Here is a 25,000-nt window from a genome sequence, read left to right as displayed (position 1 = left end):
TTCTCGCTCTTGTGGAAATCTTCCATCAGCAATTTGCTTAGATACCAGTACACTTAGTAAACACCAAACCAAACTCGCCGCTCCCAAGTTGATTCTGACACTCAGTTACCCCGAGGACTCCAGACCTTTATGGGAGCAGATGGGGAGTTCAAGCCACCACTCTCACCAACAGCCCAGCCCACAGTGTACCAGCAAGTCTTGCTATGCCAGGGAGCCTGGAGGGAGGGGATTAGAAGACACTTCTCAATGTAACCAAAAGGGGGCGCTCTTAAATATGTCAACCACATCAACCTCCTACTCTGGCAAAGTAGAAGTCCATACAAATCTAACACCATTGTTGACTAACCATGAAGCCAACAAATTAATACTTGTTTGGCCAGCAGCTTCTGCATTCAGAACATTAAAATTTCCAGTACTTTGTATTCTTACTTGGTACTTAGTAGAACCAGAAACTCCTAATATTAACTCAAAATTTCTCAGATCACTGTGTATATGAGGTGACATGAAAAAGCTGAGTGGATTTTCTGGACAATTTAATCAGCGGATACGAATTGGACATAAAATATGTACATGAAACGAGACAAAAGTAAAGTTTGGGGGATATACGCGGAATAACTCCCTCATTGTTCTTCAAATAAATCAACTTTTAATGAATGCAGTTTCCAAAGAGAAGAGAAATGGACAGGCCTTAAAGGCACAGGTAAAGGAGAAAATGGATGCTAGAATATAAGGTGAATGACAGCCTATTTGGGGTATTTGAGAATACTGATGTGCACTCTCATCCATAATCTAGTGTTGTGCTTATAAGAATTCTTTTCTACCATTCAGCCCAATAGGGAATAGTGTTCCCTAAGAAATAATTTGATTAAGAACCAGAACTTAGAATATTGAACTAGAATGTATTTACAGTCACATCACTGCAGGATGCCTGGTCTTTCTTCAGATTGCAAATATGTGGTACTGTGGCCTTTTGCATATTTTCTCCTCTCTCTGCAAGTACCCCTTACACTCAATATTTTGATCCACTATAGTCCCATAAGGACCAAGTGGCAAATTCAAATTTTGCTTTCTAGATTCGAGAACACATTCACTAGCTAAAAGATCAGCCTTAACTGTAATACTTAATTTTGCATAATTTCCCTAGAAATGATATTATCTGTGAAGATAATTTACTTTTCCCTGGCTTAGACCAAGTTAAAAGGTATCCTCTGTACTAAACACACAGAATTACGTTTGATATCAACATAGCATACTCATTACAGAAATTGTGCAAAGTACAATTTAAAATGGAAGAAAGTCAGTCCTATGACACAAAGATAATTTATCACAGTTGATATTTTAGCATGTTTCCTCCCAGACATCTTAAATAATTGCTTAGCCCAACCATAATTATTTGGTATCCAAGCATGTGTACAAACATACTTTAAGCTGTCTCCTTTTTGCAAAGTGCAAAAAAAAAACAAACCCTAAATATTCATTGAACTTGAAGTTGTAGAGAAGTCATAAATGAAATTTCTGAAGTGATCATCAGGTCTGTGTGAATATTTCCTTCTCACCTGTTTGTCTGCCTGTTTCCCCTAGCCTTAAAAGCGAAAGCACTTCTGAGTAGATTTGAACACATGGCAAACCATGGTGGGTCAGAGTAGAATGTAGCTCCGTAATGGAAATGGTTTTCAGAAGCTGATGTTTCAAAAGCACATAGCCAGCCATATCTTCAATCGCACCTCTGAGTAGATTCAAACCTCCAACCTTCCCGAGTACATTCAATGTTTTGAACCAACCAGGGAAACACTATTAACAAAGTAAAATGCAGAGCGAGCTACCTTTAATTCTTCTTCTTTTTTTTTTCTCCAGTCTTTATTACTTTAACTCTTCCTTGCCCCCTTGAACTCAGCTTTTTCAATGTAATCATTATAGGTACAAAACATCTTCCCCAAAAAGTCTCAGAAGCATTGTACAGATTTCTGAAACTCTAATTTTAAAGAGGGAAGAGAACGAACTTGTTTCATAGCCTTGCAATACCATGTTCCAGTACGGTTGTGCACTGCCAAACAGAGCTGAGCAGCACCAGCTGTTGTTTGAAAGGAGTAGGCCTCACCTAGAATATGATATGAAAGATAGAAATAAGATCAATGTTTCCTGGTACCAAGAAGGGATTGGTAGCTAAATAAAAATAATCCAATGGGGTCATCTTGCTTTGGGACCCAAATGAAGTAAAGCAAGATGCTTTTAGGTGTGTTCATAATGGCTTTATTCTTAAGTTATGAATTTTGACTCACCAGTTATATAAGTAAACATTTCAAGAAACTTATACCATCATAAATCCTTGCATAGATGAGACTATCGCTGTTGTCTTAATCTGCAAAATATCATTTGAATTTACTTAGACTAGTTTTGTCTGAATAGTGATAAGATAATATTTCATCTTTGTCTTTCAAGACTTTTGCCAGAATATATCAAGGTAGCATTTTTAACTCAATAATATTTCCTTAGAACCAAGCTGCCATTTTCCATAATGAGATTCCCCCCCCCACACCCTCATTTTGCCCTTGACCACTGCATATTTTTGGAGTATGTTGGATCCTCTTCAGGCATGCGCAGACACCTTAGATCGTCTCTCAGTTCTCTGACTTCCAGCACGTCGGTTTTCTCTTCGGAACGTGTTTCCGCTCGACTCCACACTCTAGGAATCCCAAGCTTGTCACGGACAACACCAGCCGCCTTTTATCGCAGCGCCAACCTAGACCTTCATGCAAAATGTATTTAGTTTTTTATGTTACATTTCAGTTTTCACGCTGCTCTTCCTCAAATCAGGGCCTTGGTGGTGTACTGCTTACTCCTTGGCTTGTGACCCTCAAGGTCAGCAGTTCAAAGCTACCAGGCACTCCTCGGGAGAAGGTGAGACTTTCTCCTCTGGCGGAGTTACGGTCTCAGAAACCCACAGTGTCAGCTCGACCCTGTCGCCGAGGGTTCACCGTGAGTTAGAATCAAATCAATGATAATGATTTGGGGTTTTTTGTTTGTTTGTTTCCCTCTGTCCGTTTATCTTTTTATCCTCCGAGTTGAGCGTGTTTTCCTCTGACCTTTTACTCTCCTTTTGGCTTGCTGATCCTTTATCAGACACCTTAATGCCTGGAATTCTACTGAAGATGCCAAATCGTTTCTAAATTCTTTTGTGATTCTTAGGAGGATCCTGCACTTGCTTTGAGTATTGTGGGATGAGTTTTGTCTACATGTCTCATGTTGTTGGGAAGTTTGTTATGTTAACTTCTCTTAAAGAAGGAAACTTCCCAACATTCAATGCATGCTGCCTCTCACACTGTGCTTCAGTATGACTCCACGGTTCATCTCAGAACTCCGCCAAAATGGCAAAGGATCATCAGTTTCCCTATTCTGTGTCCTGGCATAGATAGATAGATGATAGATAGATAGATAGATAGATAGATAGATAGATAGATAGATAGACTCTGTTCCTTGAGTCTCTGGGCGGTCTAAGAAGATAAAACATTAGACTTCCAAAAATGTATTCCTACCAAGACTTTTCCAGTCTCTACTCTCTCACACTGTGTTTTACAAATGATGAAGCTACAAGTGCTATAATGATTGGTACCATTATCAGAGCTCCCTCCCACCCATCTACACACATCTCCCTGGTTTTTATATGGAAGGTGCTCTCTCTGTGGTTTCAGGGGAAAGAGAACTCTGGTTTCTAGTTGAGAAGGAAGGAAAGAAGCATTCATGCTCCTAGGCAGCACTGTGTAGAAAAGAGAATGTGGTCCAGTGTTCTGGTTGGCATAGGTCTTAAGGATTTGTTGCTGATATTAAACTGTTGAAGAAACATTAGGATGTTTCTATCTACTTTCAGAAAGGTAGGTTCACTGGTTCAATAGACAGATGTTCCCACAATGACACGTTCCAGTTCAATGCAATGTGCCTTGGAAGAAATGTCCTTTTAATGTTGCCTTTCAGATTGACTGTCAATACTGATGGTGTCCTGGTAGCGCTGTGGGCTAAGCATTGGACTGCTAATTGCAAGGTGGAAGATTAAGGGCCCAGGTGCTCCTTGGGAAAAAGATGAGGCTGTCTGTCCTCTGAAAGATGTATTTATAGTCTTTGAACCCCGGTGCAGGATAGTAAGGTTTGGAAGCATCTTGATAACAGAGGATATGGGTCAGTATCTTTGTACCAATTCTAGACTCTTTTCTTGGTTTGCAAGGATATTAAGTGAAAATTCCCAGAGGTGACTACGTGTTGCTATTCAGATGCCATTTCCATCAAAAACCAGGGGTGTCAGCACTTCTTTTTGGAGAGGGCACCACACGAAAAGTATACATTCATGTATACTCTTGGGATGTTACCTGGGCCTACACCTTGTTTACATTCAACGCAGTTTCAAAGAGCTCCTAGAACAAGTTCATTACCTTGGCTTCCATTTTCCCATGAACCATTTGAAGCACCCTCGTAGATATCTTTCCCTGGAAATTGTAACAGGTCTGTGAGGAAGCGCTGTTTACTTTTAGACCTATCTATCGTTTGCAAGACCATTTGCACTTCCAGGAGGATACCTGAGAGCCACAAAATGTCAATCAGTGAGTTTACCATCAGTACAGATCTCGGAGTACTCTTTCCCTTATTAGGGGTTTTTGTGTTTTGTTTTGTCTTCCATTATCGAAATCACTATATACATTTCAATGGACTTCACACTACAGAGGAGGGGAGCTTTTTCTACTGGCTCCATTGTAGGAAGGAGGTGTGTGAGGGCCTCACATTATTCATTTGCAGAGGAAATATCATCCAGATGCACAAGTCACGAAGCACTGCACCAAAGCGGAGTCTAAACTCTTTAACAAAAGAATTCCACAAGCAGCTCTTACCTTTGAAATGGACATTCATGAAAAGAAGCTGTCATATCCCCTGTGATCAGAGTTTAACTACTATTAATCAGAGTTCAGCTCACAATTAACATTTCAAACCAGTTTACAAATGGGAACGATAGCAAGAAATGCTGAGGTTATAGTAATGAATGAACATACTCTCTCTTCCCCAACGATCGGTCCCTCCCCTCTGAAAGGTGGTCATGGGCAGGGGGCAGGGGGCTAAGAAGTAAGCCCTGTGGTCACGACGACCCGGGCAGGTTTTGTTTTCAGGGAGGTCTTCGGCGTTACATATTGCACATAATGTATGGCACTGTTACGAGGGAAAAATTGGAGTCAAAGTGGCTGGAAAGTTCGGCCTGCTCTGGCACTGTGAGATTGTTGACATCTGCCGAGGTTGGAGCGCTCAGTAAGCAGGAAATGGGGTGTCACTCTGAGTGGTAGTTTACCATTATCCTGGCATCCTAATGAAGTGTCTGCAGTGCACAGAGCTCCGGGATGGCATCTTAACGCACGGCTAAGCAAAAGCACTTCGCTCCCTGTCACTGTCATCCATCTGCCTGCTCCCTGCTGTAGCCAATGGGATGGAACCATGCTACAATGTGCTATAAGCCATTTAGAGTTGCACATTGCATAATCAGCCCCATCGAATATGTAAAAAAAAAAATGGCTATTATTGGTTATTTTCCTCAAAGTCTGGCACCTGGAGTTAGATACATTAAAGTTAAACTTTTCCAAGTGCGGCTTTTGCTAATATTTCCACTCCCCACCCCCACCCCACCCCATGGGCTAAATGAGAATGAGTTGGATCCTCGTTGTCTTAAGTCTTCTTAATGGATTGAGTCATATGAATATTCATCAAAAACTTCACTGTACATCACATGAGGTGAATTGATCGATTCGCAAGATCACGGAATCGTCATTTTCTTTGAGATGATCTTATTTTTTACAGATTGAGTCAAATTGCAAACTGGTTGTGTGCATCTTCGAGCACATTATTGAGTCGGAGGGGTGTTTGAGGTGTTCGATAGGTTTCCTCAAAGACGCGGTGAATTGCTGCCCCCACATTGGCATCTTAAGCTGGTGCTGCCCCGGTGCTTTCCTATCACCTTCCGTACAATGAAGCGCCGTGGAGAGACGAGTGGCTGTGATTCGAGGGCATCAATAAAGCAGGGTGTGAGTGAAACCCTACCTGACACTGCTGGATGGGATCCTTCCGATGGGACCTCAAAGCAGCTGGCCCCTCATAGCAGGAACGTCCAGGGGAAGCAGGTTGCAGCGTTCAGGAGGGATGTTCTGTCATGGGTAGGGGGCATCTGCTAAATTGTAGGAGGGGGGGTGGCAGAAGGGGAGGCTAGATGAAACAAGAAGGCAGAACATGATTCGGTGGCATCATGAATTTGTTCACACAGACATTAGAACGACGGTAAACAAAACAGTTGGGAAGCTTGCGCTCCATCACAGTGGGAAGCTGCAAGCGTCTGCCCGCACTGTGGCTGGCTTGAGCCACTGCTCCAAGTCTCTGACTTTCATTAGCGCTCAACAATCCACCCAGTGCCCCAGAAAACGAGGAAAATCCAGCTGTGAAGCCCCTCGCTAATTGTAGTAAATGCTCCCAGGTTACAGTACTGGGGGGGAGGGGTTAAAAGGGGGGACAGGGTGGCAACAGTGGCATGATGGTGTTAAATTACAACAGAGCCGATCTGAAATTTAAAAATGAATTAAAATGTGTTAGCTTTAAATCAGTGTCGCCCTCCATTAATTGGACAAGGCAGCGTGTTGAAATAGTAGCCCATCTTTAAAAACTGGAATCATAGGTAAGTGAATCTACCTGTGTACGACTCCCTTTGAACAGTGAAATGACTTCCTCATTGTAACCCCAAAATGTATGCAAACAGGCCTCAGCTCTCCGTGATAGATCCTGTCCCTTTTAGAGCAAATGTGCAGGCACACACAATTACGATGGAACTAACTACAGCAAGGTAGGCAATCCAGTGCCCAGTACCGCAAAAAAAAACCCCCATACATCGAGTGAAAGTTTTGTTTCCTCAAAGAACGGGTGTTATTTGAGAGAATGATCTTCCAAGGGAGAGTGGTCTGCTGCGGGTGTCCATAAACATCTTAAATGATAACTATGTTTACGGGAATGCTAGGTGTTTATTTGTGCACAACCCAGACTGGGGATGCTGGTTTCTTCATTCGTGTTCCCCCAGCTGCCAGCAGCATCACAGCACATCCGCTTTCCTTCATGTGCAGAGATTTCTTCAGAACTCATTTGCAAAAGAGTCGAGGCAATATTAAAGATAACATCTAAACCTCTTTTAAACACACAAAGAAATGGGAAAACACATCAGAACTAGACCATTGAGAAAATCCTCCTTTCAAATGTACTGTTTGCTTCACATGCAAGTCTAAAATATCCCACAAAGTCCCGTTGTGATCCATTTGAAACAATCTTGATTTGCTTAAATTGTCACATTCTTCTTGCACATTTCTTCCTAAATGCAAAAATGGCAAAGAATTCTCCTCCCTCTTCATTATGAAAGTGCAGAATTTCGGGTTTGTTTATTCCTAATGGAGCACTTGAGAAAGCAGAAAGTATATAAATATATCTTTCAGAAGATGAGTTGTCTCAGGCTTTTTAAGAGAGAGGATTTGTCCATTCTTTTCCCACGGTAAACAACTTGGGCTTTTCGTTGTAATTTTCCATTGTCACATCAGTGCCTCCCACTTTGTTGACTTTGTCCCGTGGCCCAGAAACACCGTGCCTTCTAGTATCGCGATTCCTTCCATGCTTTGTATACTTGTTGGTCGTTAGGACCTAGTTAGAAATAGAACCCCAGGATCTTTCCCCCACAAATTTGTTGGAGAAAGTCTACTCCACTGTGCCTTATTACACAGTCAGGTGGGGTGGGGTGAAGACAATATGACAACGACAATAACTCTGCTTCACAGTTCATGAGCGCATATCGCTAAGCTAAGAATTTCAGGCAAGAAATGGCATAAGTATTTGGAGTATTTCAAAGCAAGCACATGAAATTTGGCCTGATCTACTGCAACTATTCTATTGACAAGGCCAAGAACAGAAGAAAGAAAAAGAAGTTTGGCCATCAAGGCAGAAGAGAGAATAAGCATTAAAATTAAAAAGTAGACAGCTCTGTCAACTTCAGTTTCTAAAGTAATAGGCAGTCTCTTTCCAAAATGTAGGTGCAGACAAGTTCCCTACATCAGGAAAGTGTGCCTGTGGGTGTGCTTGCTATGCCCGTGGTCCTTCAAAAATTAAATTCAGGATGTTTATAAAAAATGGCTAATATTTTCAAGCAACTATTAAAAAAAGAAAGAGAAAAGCAAGCTGTGGCAAAAAAACCTAGGCTCAGCAGCTTTCTGTGGGAAATGGTGAAATGTGACTATGTGATTTATAATGAGAAAAGGTATCTACAACATACAATTTTCTACCTAGCTGCAAATAATAATTCATAGTGATGTCCCTTCCAGATAAAAGACCTTTGCTATGTAGGACCCATGTGGTAAAATGATCATGATAAATGTCAGACTAGTGCAGGTAACGGCTTTACAAACCATTAAGATTAGCTGGCTCTTTTTTCCGATGATAACAGTAGCCATGCTGTGACTCGATGTGGTAATAATATCTCAGTCCTGATAAATGCCAGAGCCAGGCAGAGGTGTTTATCATTCCCAGTTCAGAAATGCTGACTAAAGTTACCACGTGTTGCCTGCTTTTCTTCTTTTACAATAGTCTCACAATTAAAAAGGAAAAAAAAAAGCTGATTCACAAAATTATTTTATGAGTCATTTCTAAAAGGATTTCTCGTGCTTATTCATGTGTTGAACACTGCTGTGTTCTCAAATGCCACTGTGGGGCCATTTCAAATGGGCAAACACCCCACCACCTCTGTCAACATTTGTTCAATAGGAATAAAGTTGAATATGATGTCTTTAAGAAATCTTCATTTATGCTTTTTGAAACTGTGGTAAATATCTGTAGCATGGCGTTGACCAGCTCGATGTCTTCCCCAGCTGGAATTCAATAACATCCATTGCTCATCATGTGTACAACCTTCACCATCCTCACCTCCAAAAATTTCCCCAAACATTCCTTTTTAACCCCACACAGGCAATATAGATCTTAGTTCACACTTTTCCAAATGATCTGATAGATACTTGCTGCTTTAAAGTGAGCATTTCTTCATTGCTATACCTTCATCTACCTATGGAATTCAAAGTTTCAAAATGAGAAATTTATTTATAGAAGCCTACTCTGGTGAAAAGAGACAAAGAACGCTTAATATTAATAGCTACTTCTGAGTATTTCAAATGGATTGTTGGTTTATGTTTAGAAGCATGTCAAATGACCCAAAATGATAACACTTGTTTTTAAAAAAGAAAGCTTATAAAACTAAAAACTCCGTTTATGAAAAATTCTCACTGGAATGCTGGATTTCAAAGACATGAACTCGTGAGCTTCATGGGCTCCACACAGACAATTGCCAGGGGATGAATTAGTGTCATTTGTAAGTTATGGAATTATACTTCGGCCACCATGAGAACTTCAAAATTACTTTAAAGAACAGAAAACTCTAGGAAGACAATAAGACCGTGCAATAAGATTGGCGCTGGGGGTTGAGCCATTGTGGTAGCCCTTCTGTTCACACGAAGACAGCGTTATCCCTGAAAAATCAAGAAATGGACTTGGGCTTAAGAGACCATTTTAGGTTTGTGAACTTAAGGAATCTTCTTGTTACCAGCTATCAATTCAGCCCCTCACAACGAATGGTAGGAAAGGCCCCAGGCCCTGCACCATTCCTGGGATCATTTGCAGATCAGACCCCACCCCCCACCCCAAGATCAGCCAGTTCGCCTTGACTGATTTTTGGAAATATAGCCCCGGGCTTTTCTACCTGTTCCATCTTCATCTGGAAGCTCTGCTGAACACACTCAACGTGTCAACAGTCAGGACTCCACTGGCAGAACTGAGTCCCAAGCTTCTGCAGGAATTACAAGAATTTTACCATGGTCCCTCTCTCAAAAAACAAACAGAAACCCCACTGCCAGCAAGTTGATGCCAACTCAAGGTGACTCCATAAGACAAGGATAGTACATACCCTGTGGATTTCTGAGATGCTCTTTACAAGAGCAGAAAGCCTCATCTTCCTCTCTCGGAGCAGCTGTTGGTTTTGGAACTGCCCACCTTGTGGTTAGCATCCCAAAGCGTAATCACTAAACCACCAAAGTTCCTAGGGAATTTTATTATCCTAGAATGGATTGCACCAAATAATACTCTCTATTGAAAGTTATTTAGGGTATAAGAATGAAATACTGTTTGATAGTTGGTGCCCCAATATGAGGTGAATGCACCCACAGCCGTAGACAAACATCAATACAGTTCCTTCAACAGAAAATTTTGTCACACCCCTGAATTGATTGGGAGATATACGAAGATGTCAAGAAAAATCCCTAGAAGACCTCTAGAAGGTAATCAAATGAGCATCTGGGTTCACCGATTGGTATCAATTTTGTGTCTCAATTGTTTTGAAGGTAGGATTAGCTCTAAGATCTTAGCAATGTTTTTAAGAGTCAGCTTAAATGATGCTTTCATTCAGAAAAGAGTCACACAATGGACAAAGACAACTAGCTTTGCATCCACGACAGATTGAAAAGAGGCCTTGATAACTATTTGGGTTTTTTTCCCAGCCATCCATGTGAATATGTGTCTAATAATCTATAAATTACTTAATAAATAGATGTTTGTTTTCTTTTTTAGTATTTCCCTAAATGTTTATTTCTAAAGAGTAGGGCTATAGATGGAAGAACCAGAGGTTGTTCTTCGCAAGATTAGGTTTGTGCATAACAGTACATTCTGGATGGCCAGGCTCCTTAACAAGACTCCCAAAATACATATCCCTTTTTTCCCCCCTAAATCCATTGTGTTTGGCGTTAATACAGCTATCATGTCATTCCATCGTTCAATCAGATCAAGCAGTATTACACAATTGCCACCACAATCAGTTTCCAAACATTTTGCTTCCGAACTCCTTGCCATCACCTCCCTTTTGCCTCCCCACCCCACCCCTGTGCCCCCACAGAAGCCCTTCTTCTACTTGCTGCACCGAGGGGTTCCTCAATCCTGGGGTTCGTATATTAAAAAGCAGGAAAACATATCATAAAATTTCAAGAGGGTGACCCCCAATGACAAAACGCCTCGGAGATAAACCCCAAGATGAACAAACAAAAAACAAAAAAAAATACAGAAAACCAGATCAGGCTTACTATGCCTCAGAGGGGGTCAACTGACAAGATTTTACCCATTCAAGCCAGGTTGATCATTTTGAACTTCTATTGACATCTTTTCAAGGCACTCTGTTTGGTCACCACTCTCCTCCCATCCTTCTATTGCACATCAAGGGGAATCACAGGAGGCTTACTTCCTATGTCGATTCCACAAATGTAGCTTGGGCTCCCACTGTCATCCATGCCCTTCTGCAAGCCAGAGTCTCAAAATTTTGGTTTGGAAACTATTCCATCCTTTGACTTCAGATTATATGATTATATGACTTACAATCCTTCAGTCAAGCACTGATGGTGGTGTGCTTCTTCCATCTGGACTTAGTTGACATCTCACTTAGATGGTTGCTTGTTTGGAAATAAGCCTTTAAGACCCCAGACGCTATTTTATCTGATAGCCGGGCATCATCTAATTTCTTCACTGCACTTTGTTATAGCACCTATATCTTCTGTGTTCCTTTCCCAAGAGCGAGGATATAGCATGACCATGATGTAAGAACTAATTGTTCTTATGTCCAGTGAACTGTACCTTTCCTTACCAGTTAAGGAAAGTCATGGACTTGTGGTAATAATTTGGCCAAAGTTGTTTTGTTTTGTTTTTACGTTTATTAACTTTTGTAAACTGTTTCCATTAAAAAAAAAATTCCCAAAGGGCTTGCTTTTAAAACAATACAAAAAAAAAAGACAAAACATAAGAATATCCTGGAAGGAGATACTTGGGTAGAAGAGAAGTCCTGTGTGCCAAGGAAGGTAATCAAGTCTAATTCCCAAGTGGTGCCCTCTGGAGAAAGAATTGAGTTGTAGCAGAGGTTCATTTCATGACGAGGCCTTCCTGCCCCATAGTATATATATATATATATATATATACTCTTAACAACATTTAAAATCAACTTGATAAGATTCTAGCAGGTAATCAGGATGTAACTTCTTAAAATTAAACATGAAATATGGCTTCTGTTTGGTGGGAGAAAATGTAAAATATTACAAATTTCCAACTAACTTGTGAATTAGCCCCCAGGCGATAGTTTTTCCATTTAGGATGTAATGACACTTCTACTTATGGGAAAGACACTGAAGAACTTTAAATAAATACTTTTTGATAACTAAGGGTATTCTATACATTTATAAAATTGCTTCATATTGTAAGGTGCTCCTATTTTTTCATAGTTAATTATTAAAAAGTAAAATGTATGGCTCTGTGTGATTAGGAGTCTGACTGGACCTATGAGTAATCTCGTCCCATCGATGATAGAAGATGACTTTTTAAAAAATCAAGATTTTAAAATAACTTCCATTTGCTGAGCACTTATATGCCTTGCATTTATGTGCTTTATGACCTTGACCTCTATAAACATCCTATGACATAGACATACTCTGCTATTTTAAAATATAGAACATAAAACATCAAGGATTCCAGCATCTTATCCCAAATCACATGCAAAATAAGAATCTTTATCCAGTTCTTTGAAATTCCTCCGTGCTATGTTATTTTTCTTCTTTGCCAGGTGAATATGAAGTATGTGTGCATTTGAATCCATTTCTGAGGCTTAAAATTGCAGCCTAGAATATCATTTCCTAAAGTAAATGTAAGCTATTTAAAGATCATCTATTGAGTGACCATTGCCATATCTTGGAAAATTCCTTAAACTTAATTCAAGTTTAATAATTAAAAGCCATAGGCCCAAAAGATTCTTACTCAATTGTAGAGTACACTGAACAAAATAAAACATTCCTAGAATATAGACATTCTTCATGTAAGTAAGAGACTACCTTTAAGTGAATTCCGAAATGGCCATGATACAAAAAGTAGAAACTAGAAAAGTGCTTTCTTCCAAATATAGTGCTGACATATAAATGACGACCATGATTTCCATACAGGATACATCAGACATTCCAGAATAACTTGATGAGGCAGAACAGCTGTGATACCGTTGACCTCCTTAAAACAGAGGGTACGGTTGTCCTTTAAGAATTATAGATAAATATAGAATGAATAGAACTCCCTATACATTGGTTACTGGGAGAATCTGGTTTTCCTCTTGGTGAACATATATAACAAAGCAGAATTTATTCTGAAATATGATTTAACATGGAGATACAACTAAATTGCGGAGCATAAATGCCAGCGTAGTGTCCCAGGGTCCTCGGGTCAGGATTCTGTACTGTGCAAAACTCTTTCCTGATCATATAACTTTATCTTCTCTCTTTTCACAGAGATATTTGGTTGTACATGTCCTTGTTGTAGCAGCAACATTTCATGCAGATAAATGCAAATGCAACTATCATTAACCATATTTCTAAAAATGTGTCTTCAAAGCCATGAATCAGGGAGAAACTATCAAACTACATCCTTATCACATCGTTAAAAGCTATTTCTCATCGTGTGGATGTTGTTTTCCTATGTAGCATAGAGTTGTTTTTGTGGAAGTTCATCTACAATGAGTTTCCTGGAATTTGGGAAGATGAGGGCAATTGCTTGAGGGGCGGGCACCAAAAAGAGAAAGAAAGAGTCAAGAACCTCTACTAGATTTGTCAAAATCTAAGTACAAAAGAAAAGTTGTTACTATGGCTGTGGGTTCACAGGGCGTTTGGATTCTGATGGGGAGCTAAGAGGCAGGTCTAAGAAAGCAGAGAGGAAATAAATACGAGACTCAATCAAAAGGAAGGGGGGAGGCAGAAGTGAGTGAAAAGAAGATTTGTGAGGTGATTACTGCAAATACTTTAAGTCTCTTCGTGTACATTTTATCTGGAAGGTTCTCTTAATTCTCCGTGCAGAAAAAGTCACACAATAAAACAAGTCAGAATTTCTCAAAGTCTTCTCAAAACTTCCAATTCTTCACAATAATGAGAAGCCATATGCTGAAGGAGAAATATTAATAGAAAACGCTGTCTTTCAGATGCTCACTGAATCAATTGAAGACAGTTGACACATCCTTAGTAAGCTGTGTATGAATCTTAGCTCATTAACCACTCCTGTATTATGCATGCTAAATCCAATTGCTAATATGACGCATCAATAAACCAGATCTGAAAAGGTGTCATTTCGATTTTAATGTATCCGATTGTATTTTTAGATGTTCCACTACTTAGAAGTGTTGGTGTTATTTCCTGATTTTACAAGCTATGGAAGAGTGGGTATGGTATTGATTTCAATAAGAAACCACTAGTTTCTTATAATTGTTTGAAAAGATCTTGTCCTAATCATGGTGCCAGAAAACTAAACTATTTCTCCTTCATCTTAGTTCAGCCCTCTCCAAATCATTACCCAGCCCCCCTCCATATTTTAAATATAACAGAGCCACAAAAGTTCATAGACCATTATTCATTTGTCCACTTCTTTCATATATGAAAAATTGCAGGAGGAAAATATTTCGAAAAGTATTCTTCGGGTCAAATGTTTCTTACAGGTAGGCATAGGAACCACCTCATACTTTCATGAAGCTATTTATAAATAACAGCATTTATAAATAACTGGACCTCTGGCACCAATTTCATGGTCCTCTTTATTGACTTACCTTTTGTCTTTTCTGATTGTCTGGTGTCCGTAGCTTCCAACTGGCCTGGGAAGGCCTATACTTTCTTACCCTCATTAAGCTCCAAGCGAGCTTTCTACCCTTTTGGTAGAAAAGATTAAATCTGCTATTGGCCATGATGTGGCGATGCATTGCCCTTTTTTCTAACTCTCCCCTTTGTCTCTTTCATTGGCAGCTGTCCGATCTATATTATTTTGGAACTCTTCTAAGAATAACTGCAATTTTGAATGCTTTGACTGTGGGAGGCATTATTTATAGGCCTTTGTGGTTTTAGGTATAAAAGGGAAAGCTTCCAAGTCTAGTTCTACTGGAAAAACTGCCCCCATCCCAACTTTAGCCAAATCATATCTTCTGCAGATAGGGTATTTTCCCATTATTCCTAGTAAGAAAGCACTTTTTTTTTTTTCATTTCAACTACGTATTAAAGATACTGCCTGATTCTCTACTAAGTCTTCCTTAATCCTGCTACAAATGTTATGTACTTCATAGAACAATAAGGTTATGAATTGAGCTTTCTGAAGTATGTCTTCTTAGGAATTATTTGGCCTTAGTATCAGAGATCCACCCTCAAAGGCTTCAGAACACCAGGGCTTATTTGCTTGTCAGAAACCCAGAGGCAGATAGGATGTAGGCAAGACACAAGGCTGGTCTGGAGGCTGCACAGCACCGGGAAAGCCTCTCGGAGCTGTCTGTTTGCATCAGCATAGCCTCACCTCTCAAGGTCGGAGCCCCCTCTCAAGGGACATGCACCTTTCAGGAAGCAGAAAAGAAACAAAACACAAAAGCCAAGAGTGAGCAGCAACCTTTTACAGATCCTCACCAGAATTCCCCTAGAACTAAAGGTTTCACTGTTGAGGTTTAGTCAGGTGGTCACATCAGCGAGACAAACCAGGGGATCTGGGAAATGTACGTTTTAGCTAGGTGTATTACCACCTCCTTAACAATGGGATTTTCTTGAGGCAGGTACAGAGAATGGCTATTCTTACAGGCAGAGACCATGGATTATGCTGGATCAACCTTGATGGGTGGTCAGCTGACCACCCTGAATTGGTCCTGGGTGCAAGTATCTCTTACTGATTCCATGACAGAAGTTTCTTCCCTGGCTTTTGGAATGTTCCTTCTTATGCATTATCTGTATTTTTGCCTGTGTACTATTATGTTTTTATCCTTACCACCTTAGCATGATTTTGTTATTGTTTTCTGTTGGGTCTCTCAGCTGTGATGCACATGAGGAGTGGATTCATAGTGGGAATAACTGATATAAGAGGATGGAGGGAATGCAGGGGTGGGGGATAGATGATAGGGAGGGAAAGGGGATCTTGGGAGTAAATAGTGAAGGTGGGAGAGGGGGGCACTAAAATAGATTGTGATTACATAACTCATCTTAAAGGCGATTTAACCATGGGGAGGGCTGCTCTAAAAACTTGATGTGGGGGGTGATTGTATAATTCTCCTTGCTATGACTGAGTGATTGAACTATTGGATTATATGATATGTAAATTACTTGCCAATAAACTTGTTAGGAAAAAAAGAAATCACACATACAAAAAAAGAATGGCTATTGATTGTATTAGGTCTACCTTGCATATCATTCTGTTATCCATCATCTTTTGTAAGAGTAGCATATTAAGTCTTCATCAGGAGTTTTTTTTATCAAAATTTAGATTTAAGCCAAAAGAAAGAAAGATACTTATGTCAGCCTATCTAATACTTATGTCAGCCTATCCTATTTAAATTAGAGAAACAATTAAACTTCCAAACCCAAAATCAAATCCTCTCAAGTTGATTCCAATTCATGGATTCATAGTGGCCTATTAAGCCAGATTAGAACTGCCCCATAGGATTTACAAAATTGTAACCTTTATGGAAATAAACCACCATATCTTTCTCCTAAAGACCAGCTAGGTTTTTCAAACTGGCAACATTTTGGTTTATAGCTGAGCACTTAACCACTGCACCACCATGACTCCTTGTTAAAACACACACACACACACACACACACACACACACACACGCACACGGAGTTCTCAAAATTCAATTCCTAATAAGGGTGACCCCATGTACTACAGAATAACGCTACACTTGATCGGGTTTACGTGACTATGACCTTCCAAAAGTGGACTCCCAGAGCTTTCTTCCAAGATGTTTGCCCACCTTTCAGTTAATGGCATGCATTTAACTGCGTGCTCCACTCAAGGATCCTTTCTCCATAGGATCCCATCAAAAGCAATCCCAACCCACTGCCATCAAGCGGATTCCAATTTACAGTGACCCTGTATGATAGACTCTAAGTGCTTCCAAGGCTGAGCTCTTCCCAGGAGGAGAAAGAGTTGGTTCTCCCTCAGAGCCACTGTACCTGCAACAGAATGAAGCACTGCTCAGTCTCGAATGAACCTGACAATTGTTTCTATGTGGAGCCACTGTGTCAATCCATCTCATTTTACCGGTCCTCTGTTGCATGAAGTATGATACTTTCCTCCAGGGATGGTCCTTTTAATAATATAGTTACAGGAGCATGACCCAATTCTGAGTGAAAATAAATCCCAAGAGAATTATAATGACAACACCTAACACATTGGGTTGCGGACTAGGACTTTTAGTTGATAACTCCTATCCAAAATTTTCCCATGAAAAATGTCTAATGGCTTTATGAAAACCCCTTCTTTATAACTTTCATTGTAATTTTGTTTTTCAGAAAAGCAAGACAGCAATGCAAGAATTGAAATGATGAAGTGTCTTGTACAGAAACTCCCTCCACCAAATCGTGACACCATGAAAGTCCTCTTCAAGCATCTGACTAAGTAAGTTGGGAGGTTTCCTGGGTGTTGCCTCATAGCATTTCCTAAAGCAACAGTATTTAATTTTAGATCATTAAAACAAGAGTTTCTAGATTCATTAATCTTCTATTTCTCCATCTATCTCTAAGTCTTCCCTGACAGGGTAGGAGAATGTGCAGTTATAGGACCAGTACTTAATCTTAGATATTTGTGGCAGATCTGTCTAGCGGCATCAATCTAGAGTTATGCTTTTGAAGGAGATCCTACAAAACGAAGCTCTACGGCATTTTTCCTTCTTTCTGGTCTTTACAGCCAGTATGTGTTTGTTTATTAATTGCCCTTACCTTGTGATAAAATCCTCGGTGGCATTGTTGGGCTGCTAACTGTAAGTTCGGCAGTTCAAAACCACCAGCCACCCCGCTCGAGAAAGATGAAGCTTTCTACTCTCGTAAAGACTTCCAATCTCACAAACCCATAGAGGCAGTTCTACGCTATCCAATAAGGCTGCTATGAGTTGTAATCAACTTAATAGCAATGAGTTTGAGTTTTAACCCTTCCTTGCCAGAGCTCTCAATGGGCCATCTTTACCTTGTTATCTAGAATAATGGCAAAAACATGAAAAGACTCAAATATAAATTCAAAACCCAACCCCACCACGCATCAAATGCTATGACCACATACAATTTATTTAAACTCTATAAATCTCAATATTCTCATCAGATGTTGAATCAAGTTGAGAAAGTACTATATATGTAAACTGCTGAGAATACTCCAAGCAGTAACATACAAACAAAAATTGTGGTTGTAAAATCTCAGATGGCCAAAGAGCTTGATTTATTCAAAAAGCAGAAGTGAATAAGGATGTGGTGACAGAAATTGAGGTCACAAGTATTACACAGATGTCGCATCGCAAAGGTTCTTATGAGCCATGGTGAGAGATTTGGATTCTATTCCAAATGCAATGAAGATTCAGTGAAAATGATTTAGCAAGATGATTGAAGTAGTTCAAGTAAGAGATAATGTGGCTTTGATGTTATGGTGTCCTTGAGAGAAGTGAATGGAGATAGTTTGAAGATGGACCATGCTGGATTTGTTGATGGCTAGGATATGATAAGGAAGAGAAAGGAGAAATCAAGTGTGCTTTCAAGAGTCTGATTTGGGCAATATAGACCTGGTAATGCTGGTAGGTAAGACAGTGGAAGGGGCAGGGTTGAGAGAACCATTTTGGCCATGTTAATTTTGAAATGGCTCATTCTCATTTGTCTCCAGTTGATGCATTCTTAAGATAAGACAAAGTACAGTTCAAATAATAATATTTTAACTTTCAACATGTATACATATTAATATACCTCTAGAACTTGAGAGCATTTCAAAAGGAAGTTTCACTTTGAGAGGTTACGTTCTCTGAACAACTACTGACCTATTCTTTAGGATGAGTCAACAATACATGTCAATGGAGCAAAACATGCAAACAGTGGTATAGAGACATTAACTGTAAGACGTTAAATTTGCTGACTAGTTATGCTTATTCTGCTGACCAGGAATAAATAACATTTTGATATATATCCTCCTGGTCCTGTTTCTGAGTACATACCATTTGTGTGTTTATTAGCTTATTTTGCTGGGAGTTTACCATACTGTACATAAAGTTTTATGACTATTTTCAAATTCTTAGATAATCTTCTACTTAAAAATAGATTTATTAAATAGATAATGTCTTGGTTATCTAGCACTCCTATAACACAAGTAGCACAAGTGGGTGGCTTTAAGAAACAAATTTATTTTCTCACAGGTCTGGAGGTTAAAGGTGTGGGCCATGTCATTTCCTGTCTTGATACCGTTGGGTATTCCTTGTGTCATTGGTATTCCTTGGTTTTCAGAAGACTCTCATATGGTTTCTCTCTTCTGTGTGACTCTCTGTGTATCTTCTGGTCTTTTTATAACTTGGAAATGATTAGGTTCAGGACACCCCACCACCACCACCACCACCACCACCACCACCACCACACACACACACACACACACACACACACACACACACACACACACACACACTTAGATGGCTTCCTTAGCATAACAGAGAAACCCCTTATTTCCAAATAGTGTCATATTTATAAGGATTAGAATTACAACACATATTCTGGGAGGTCACAATTCAATCCATAATCTATATCCAGTTTAGATAAGTAGATGGCCATACATTTCAAAACCCGTCATTGCATTGGGGAACATATTTTAATCTAATTTATCATTTTGGTTTTTATCTAATTTTATTCTCAGAGAATAGGCTTGTCTCGAATTTAGCACATCCTTTAAAATGCCCTTCTTGTCACTGTCACATACTGGCTACAGTTGGAAATCCAGTATGATTTCATGGAAGGATCTTGGGCTTTAGAATCAAAGAGACACAAAGGGGAAAATGTGGAGTCAAATCCTTCTTTCATACTTTACTGCCATTATGGTCTTAGGCAAGTAAAATAGGATTAAATAATGCCAACCATATTCTGTGGTTATGATTATTAAATGAGATAATGCATGTGAAATGTCTGGCACAAGGTGAACATTTCTCAAATGTTAATTCTTTTGCCTCAGACTCCAGACACACCGCGGAGAGGTTTCAAGTTACGAGTAAATACGGGAGTGCTTATCTCAGTGACTGTGACTGAACCAAGTCATAGAAAAGGGAAAAATATATACTCTTCGAAGTTGTACAACACCTAGTCTTGGTGTGCTCGAGACATATCCATTACTCACTCCTCATTTTCTCTTCTAACTGAAATACAATTCTACAAAGAAGAAAGCAGGAGCTCAGCTGAATTTTCCACAAGAAAAGTTGAGTCAACTAACACATCAATGAGAATCCATCTGATTACAAACTACAAAAGATGGGCTGCATCATCTAGAGCCCCAACATTCACATTTAATATCTAACTATATGTATTACATCCAAATTTCCTATTTTGGGGTGGAGCACTTGTTTTATTCTGTAGACAGGGACATCAGTATTTAAAATAAGGTTTAAAATCAGATTGTTGTATCGCCTTCGTAACATTCATATTATCATGCCTACCGACACAGACAGGTCAGAAAGAAAAGTGCTATTTTCCAGGCACAAACCTTTCCTGGGCGGTGGAACCATATTCCATCCTGTACTGATTTATAAACTGGGTTTAATTATGCACAAGTGTGTGTATACGATTATATCTTGTTAAGCATTTCTTGCTAAGTTTTTGATAAACAGCCAATCGTGGCATGTCATCAAAGCCTGAGAAGACTAAATAAGAAGATTGTTTAACGAGAATTTAAATAGATGCATGTTTGAAAGAATCATTAGAATGTTTTCCTTCGTCTTGATGCATTTGGTGGTTCTTCAGAAAACCTACCGTCAACACTTGTATGTAGTATTTATTCAAAATTGTTGTAAATATATATATATTGACGTTTGTTTAGTGAGGGTCAGGGAACATAATGAAGTGCCACAAATTCCACTTGACCTACGTACTCTGGAGCCAACAGAATAGAACTCCGTTTTTTCAGAGCTCGCATTAAACTCTTTGACTGGAAACAGAGTCGCTGCATGCTGAGAAAGCTTGCACAATTGGACTAAGGGGCAACTGTAAGTCCCAGCCACAGAGGACCGACTTTGTAAGGGGTTGAGATGATTCCTACATCAAGGCTGTACAATGGCTGCATGAGCTGGAGAGTCTCAGTGGCCTCCTTCTTGAGCAAACGCAGTGCTTCTGCTATGATCTCTTGAGACCAGAAGTTCAGACAGAATAAGCTAGCATGTGAAAATGCCAGCAGCCAGAATCTTCAAGAATGACCCCTTGAACAAATTGGCAAAGTGATAAGCACTTGAAGGCCCTGTGCTACCTTCTGAATCATCCCAGCAAAGGCAAGTTCTATGTCTATAAAATGTGTCCAAATGCATTTGTCTAGAGCAGCGGTTCTCAATCTGTGGGTCGCGACCCCTGTGGGGGTCGAATGACCCTTTCACAGAGGTCACCTGATTCATAACAGTAGCAAAAGCACAGTGATGAAGTAACAATGAAAATAATGTTATGGTTGGGGGTCACCACACCATGAGGAACTGTATGAAAGGATCCTGGCATTAGGAAGCTTGACTTCCTTCTTTAGAAAAGCAGGGAGGTAGAGTGGCCATGAAGGTAAGGGCAAGAGAAGCCTTGAGAGGGGGTCTACTTTCTGATAGGTAGTAGTTTGAGGTTAACAGGCAGCCAAAGGAGTTGAATCACATTAGGGGAAAGTGAGGCACAGGAGCTATACCTAGGAACCCTGGTGGCCGTGCGGTTACCAGTTCGGTTACCAGTTGGGTTGCAATCTGCAACATTATTCAGGTTGTTAGTTCAAAACCACCACCAGCCCCTCGCAAGAAAGATGGCGCTTTCTTCTCAACAAAGAAGCTACAGTCTCAGAATCCACAGGGGCCGGTTTACCCTGTCCTAAAGGATTGCCATGAGTTGGCATCAACTCAATGGCAGTGAGTTTGGAGAATTGTATGACAGGCTCAGTGTTTATGAAAGAGCCAAGTGACAACAGAACAGAAGGTGAAAGAAATTGGGGTTCTGGGTTAAGAGAGGGGAGAAGGTAGATCGGTGGTAACAGAATCCAGAAAGCCACCCAGAAATTGTAGTTCAATAGGTCTGAGGATTTGTGCTTCAAAAGAAGTGGTCCAAATCTTGAGATTTTCCAAAGGGAAAAATCCCCATCGTTTTATTTCTATCGTGTCTTTATCTCTCACACATATGCAGTCAGCCATAGAGATACGGTGTGGCTTTCAGTGCTTGGCAATTGAGACAGATGTCACTTTGACAGCAAGATCAAAGGAGAGGCCAGGAAACAGTGTTTAGGAACTTATTCTATCTTCTTTTTTGCACACACAGACAAGAGGAAGAAAAAGGAAATATTATAGAACCTGGGAAAATGGGGTGAATTCCATTTTGACAGGTGTATGTTAAATAGACCCTCTATATGTTGCTGGCAGACATGTATAAAGGCACAATATATTAGGAAAGCACACATGTAATGTATATCAAGAATGAAACCTTTCAAATGCTATCACTCTGTGAGCTGGGATTCTGGCCTAATGAATATTGGGGACAAGTGGTGCCAAAGAAAATTCTTTATCGCAGCATAGTTTCTACTGGTGAAAACTTGGAGATAACACGAGTGCTTTGTGACAGGGAATGAGGCATTCTATGAAACAGAGTGTAGCACATCAGCTTAGTGGAATGAGGTTCACAGCACATTTTTCCCCCAATGATTATTATGTGGGAGAATTCTTGCACTAAATCAAAAAATAAAGAAACCTCAGGGTGACAGTCGTTTTACTGTTACAAAATCTGTGATTGTAAGAATCTGGGAAATAAGCGTTTTTAGAAAAGATGGTCAGAATATTTGCAGAAGTTTTAATATTTTCCTTTTGGAGGTGTTGAACTAGGAAACGCATTATTTCCCTGTGTGTTTCATGTCCACCTAATGCTGGACTAGATGGAGACATTGAGGTTCACAGACAGATAAAGGGAACAGGCTTGGGAGTTGGGCACAACTAAATGTTAGTGTTGGCTCTGCCCTTTACTGGACGCAGATCTTCGGATAATCGCTGAACTGTACGCTTGCTTTTTCATCTGTAAAACAGACATCATAGTAGAACCTAATCCTGTGCTGAGGAAGAAATGCATAATGTGTATAAATAGCCTTGCACAGTACCTAGCACAGATTGGGCACTAAATCAGAACACAATCAAGTGTTATTCTTAGAATGCAGAAAATATAAAATCTGATGAAATAAATATAGGAAGAATTATAGAGGTTATGTGGAGTGAAATTACAGCCAACCTCCCTGGCCGCTAGAAATTCTTCATCTCACCTCAGAATATCTTTTCTCCCAAAAGTTCCTCACTGGCCTGACTCATCTAGTTTCCTAGAGTCCCAACAACTGTTGATCCATGTTTACAAGCCACTCGGCACCCTCTTCCCCGTGCTCCATACCGCTATGTCTTTCCCCAGCCAACTCTATGTGGCACCAACACCCAAGCTACTTCACTGACGTCTTAGCCCACGTTTTCTGGCCCAACCGTAGGCGCCCTCCAGGTGTGAACTTGTTGAAAGAGAATCAAGCCTGCCTGACTTTCAGGATAGATTGAGCAAAGAGGTGAGAAACATGCCCAGACCTCCTTATGCTTCCTGTCAACATTTCCCTACGCCAGCAGTTTTCTACGGAAAATGCCCTTGCCGTGTCTAATTTGTGACAGTGCTTCTCATCGTGAGAATGCTCTGTCTTACCACCAAAACTGGCCTTGGGAAAGCTTGGTGGGATAGTTTAAAGATGGTGGGACATTACCCAATACCTCAAATCCGCCAGTGTAAACACGCCACGGAGTTCCTGGGCAGAACAAACCGTTAACATGCCTGGCATCTAACCTAAAGGTTCGTGGTTGGGGGACCACAAAGAAAAACTGGGAACTGATGTTCAAAACACCAGCTACTGCACACCCTGTGGAGCGCAATTCCACTCTGACACAGGGTCCCCCCTCCAGGACAGCAACTGTGCCCAAACACTCCGGGATTCTGTGGACGACATCTGCACCGAGGACGGCCCCGAAGTTGGTTTTTTTTTTAACAACAAGGGTTTTTATTGCTATTTTTATTAGTCGGTTATCCTAACTATTGTGCAAATCTTTTTTTCCAGAGTTTTACTTCCAGGATAAAAATAATACATGATAATTACAGAAAATTCAGAAAATAACTACTAACGTATTTCCCCAGAGCTAAATTGAACTAGTTAGCCCGACTTGCTTTGTGGCATGCATTTTGAAAGCCCAGGCAGTCTCCGCGTGTTAAGGGAAGGGGAGGAGATAAAAGCACGTTAAATCCCCATATAGGTACATGACCCAGGGAAAGTCAAATGCTTTCGAACGGTCCTTTAAAGATGACTTATGAAATAATGCCCTTCACTGAGTCGCAAAACTCAGCCTGGAAGAATGTGTTTGCCACAGATCTTAGGTGAAAATAAGCATTCTTGTAGGAGACTTGCACTTCATAAAATAGGTTGAAAGGAAAGGGAAAATCTTCACTTTTTCATCAACTCCAAGAAAATCGTCCAGCTGTTCGTAGAATTCCAAGGTGGGAAAAAAAAAGTGATCTGGCTGAATAGCCGAATCGCATGGCAGCGTGCCAGTTGAATGCTTCCTGGAAAGGAGAAACTGTCGAGCCGGGGCTATTTTGTGAGAGTAAACTGATATTTAAAGCTTCTCTGTGGTCTTCATGGATATTAAATAAGATATTCTACAAAAGCCAGTCAGAGGCAACTTAAATGATGACGGCCTAAAACTACGTGGGTTCTAAGAGGAAAAACGGTAAGAAAATATTTTACGCACACTACATTTAAGATGGCACTAGGATTTTTCTGATTTGAGGGAGGAAGGAAGGGAATAAAGATGGTTAAAGTGTGGACTTCAAAGCCCCCAGGCTCTTAGCCATGTCTCAGAGTGTCA

At 40.2% G+C, this 25,000-nt stretch overlaps 1 protein-coding gene across 3 annotated transcripts in view; it reads left to right on the top strand.

The window, feature by feature from the left end:
* Positions 1 to 25,000, top strand: part of ARHGAP15 (Rho GTPase activating protein 15) — an 806,341-nt gene that overhangs the window by 709,111 nt on the left and 72,230 nt on the right. For all 3 annotated transcript variants that reach the window (XM_004703839.3, XM_045299417.1, XM_045299427.1), the window contains one exon: positions 17,406 to 17,511. In XM_004703839.3, coding sequence (XP_004703896.1) covers positions 17,406 to 17,511 — 106 coding nt within the window. The remainder of the gene's footprint in view (positions 1 to 17,405; positions 17,512 to 25,000) is intronic.

The sequence above is a fragment of the Echinops telfairi genome, unplaced genomic scaffold (assembly GCF_000313985.2).
Source record: "Echinops telfairi isolate 266 unplaced genomic scaffold, ASM31398v2 ScPeMD7_4;HRSCAF=17, whole genome shotgun sequence".
Lineage (NCBI taxonomy): Eukaryota > Metazoa > Chordata > Mammalia > Afrosoricida > Tenrecidae > Echinops > Echinops telfairi.
Note: the sequence above shows the minus strand (reverse complement) of the source record. Positions and strands in the feature narration are given on the sequence as shown.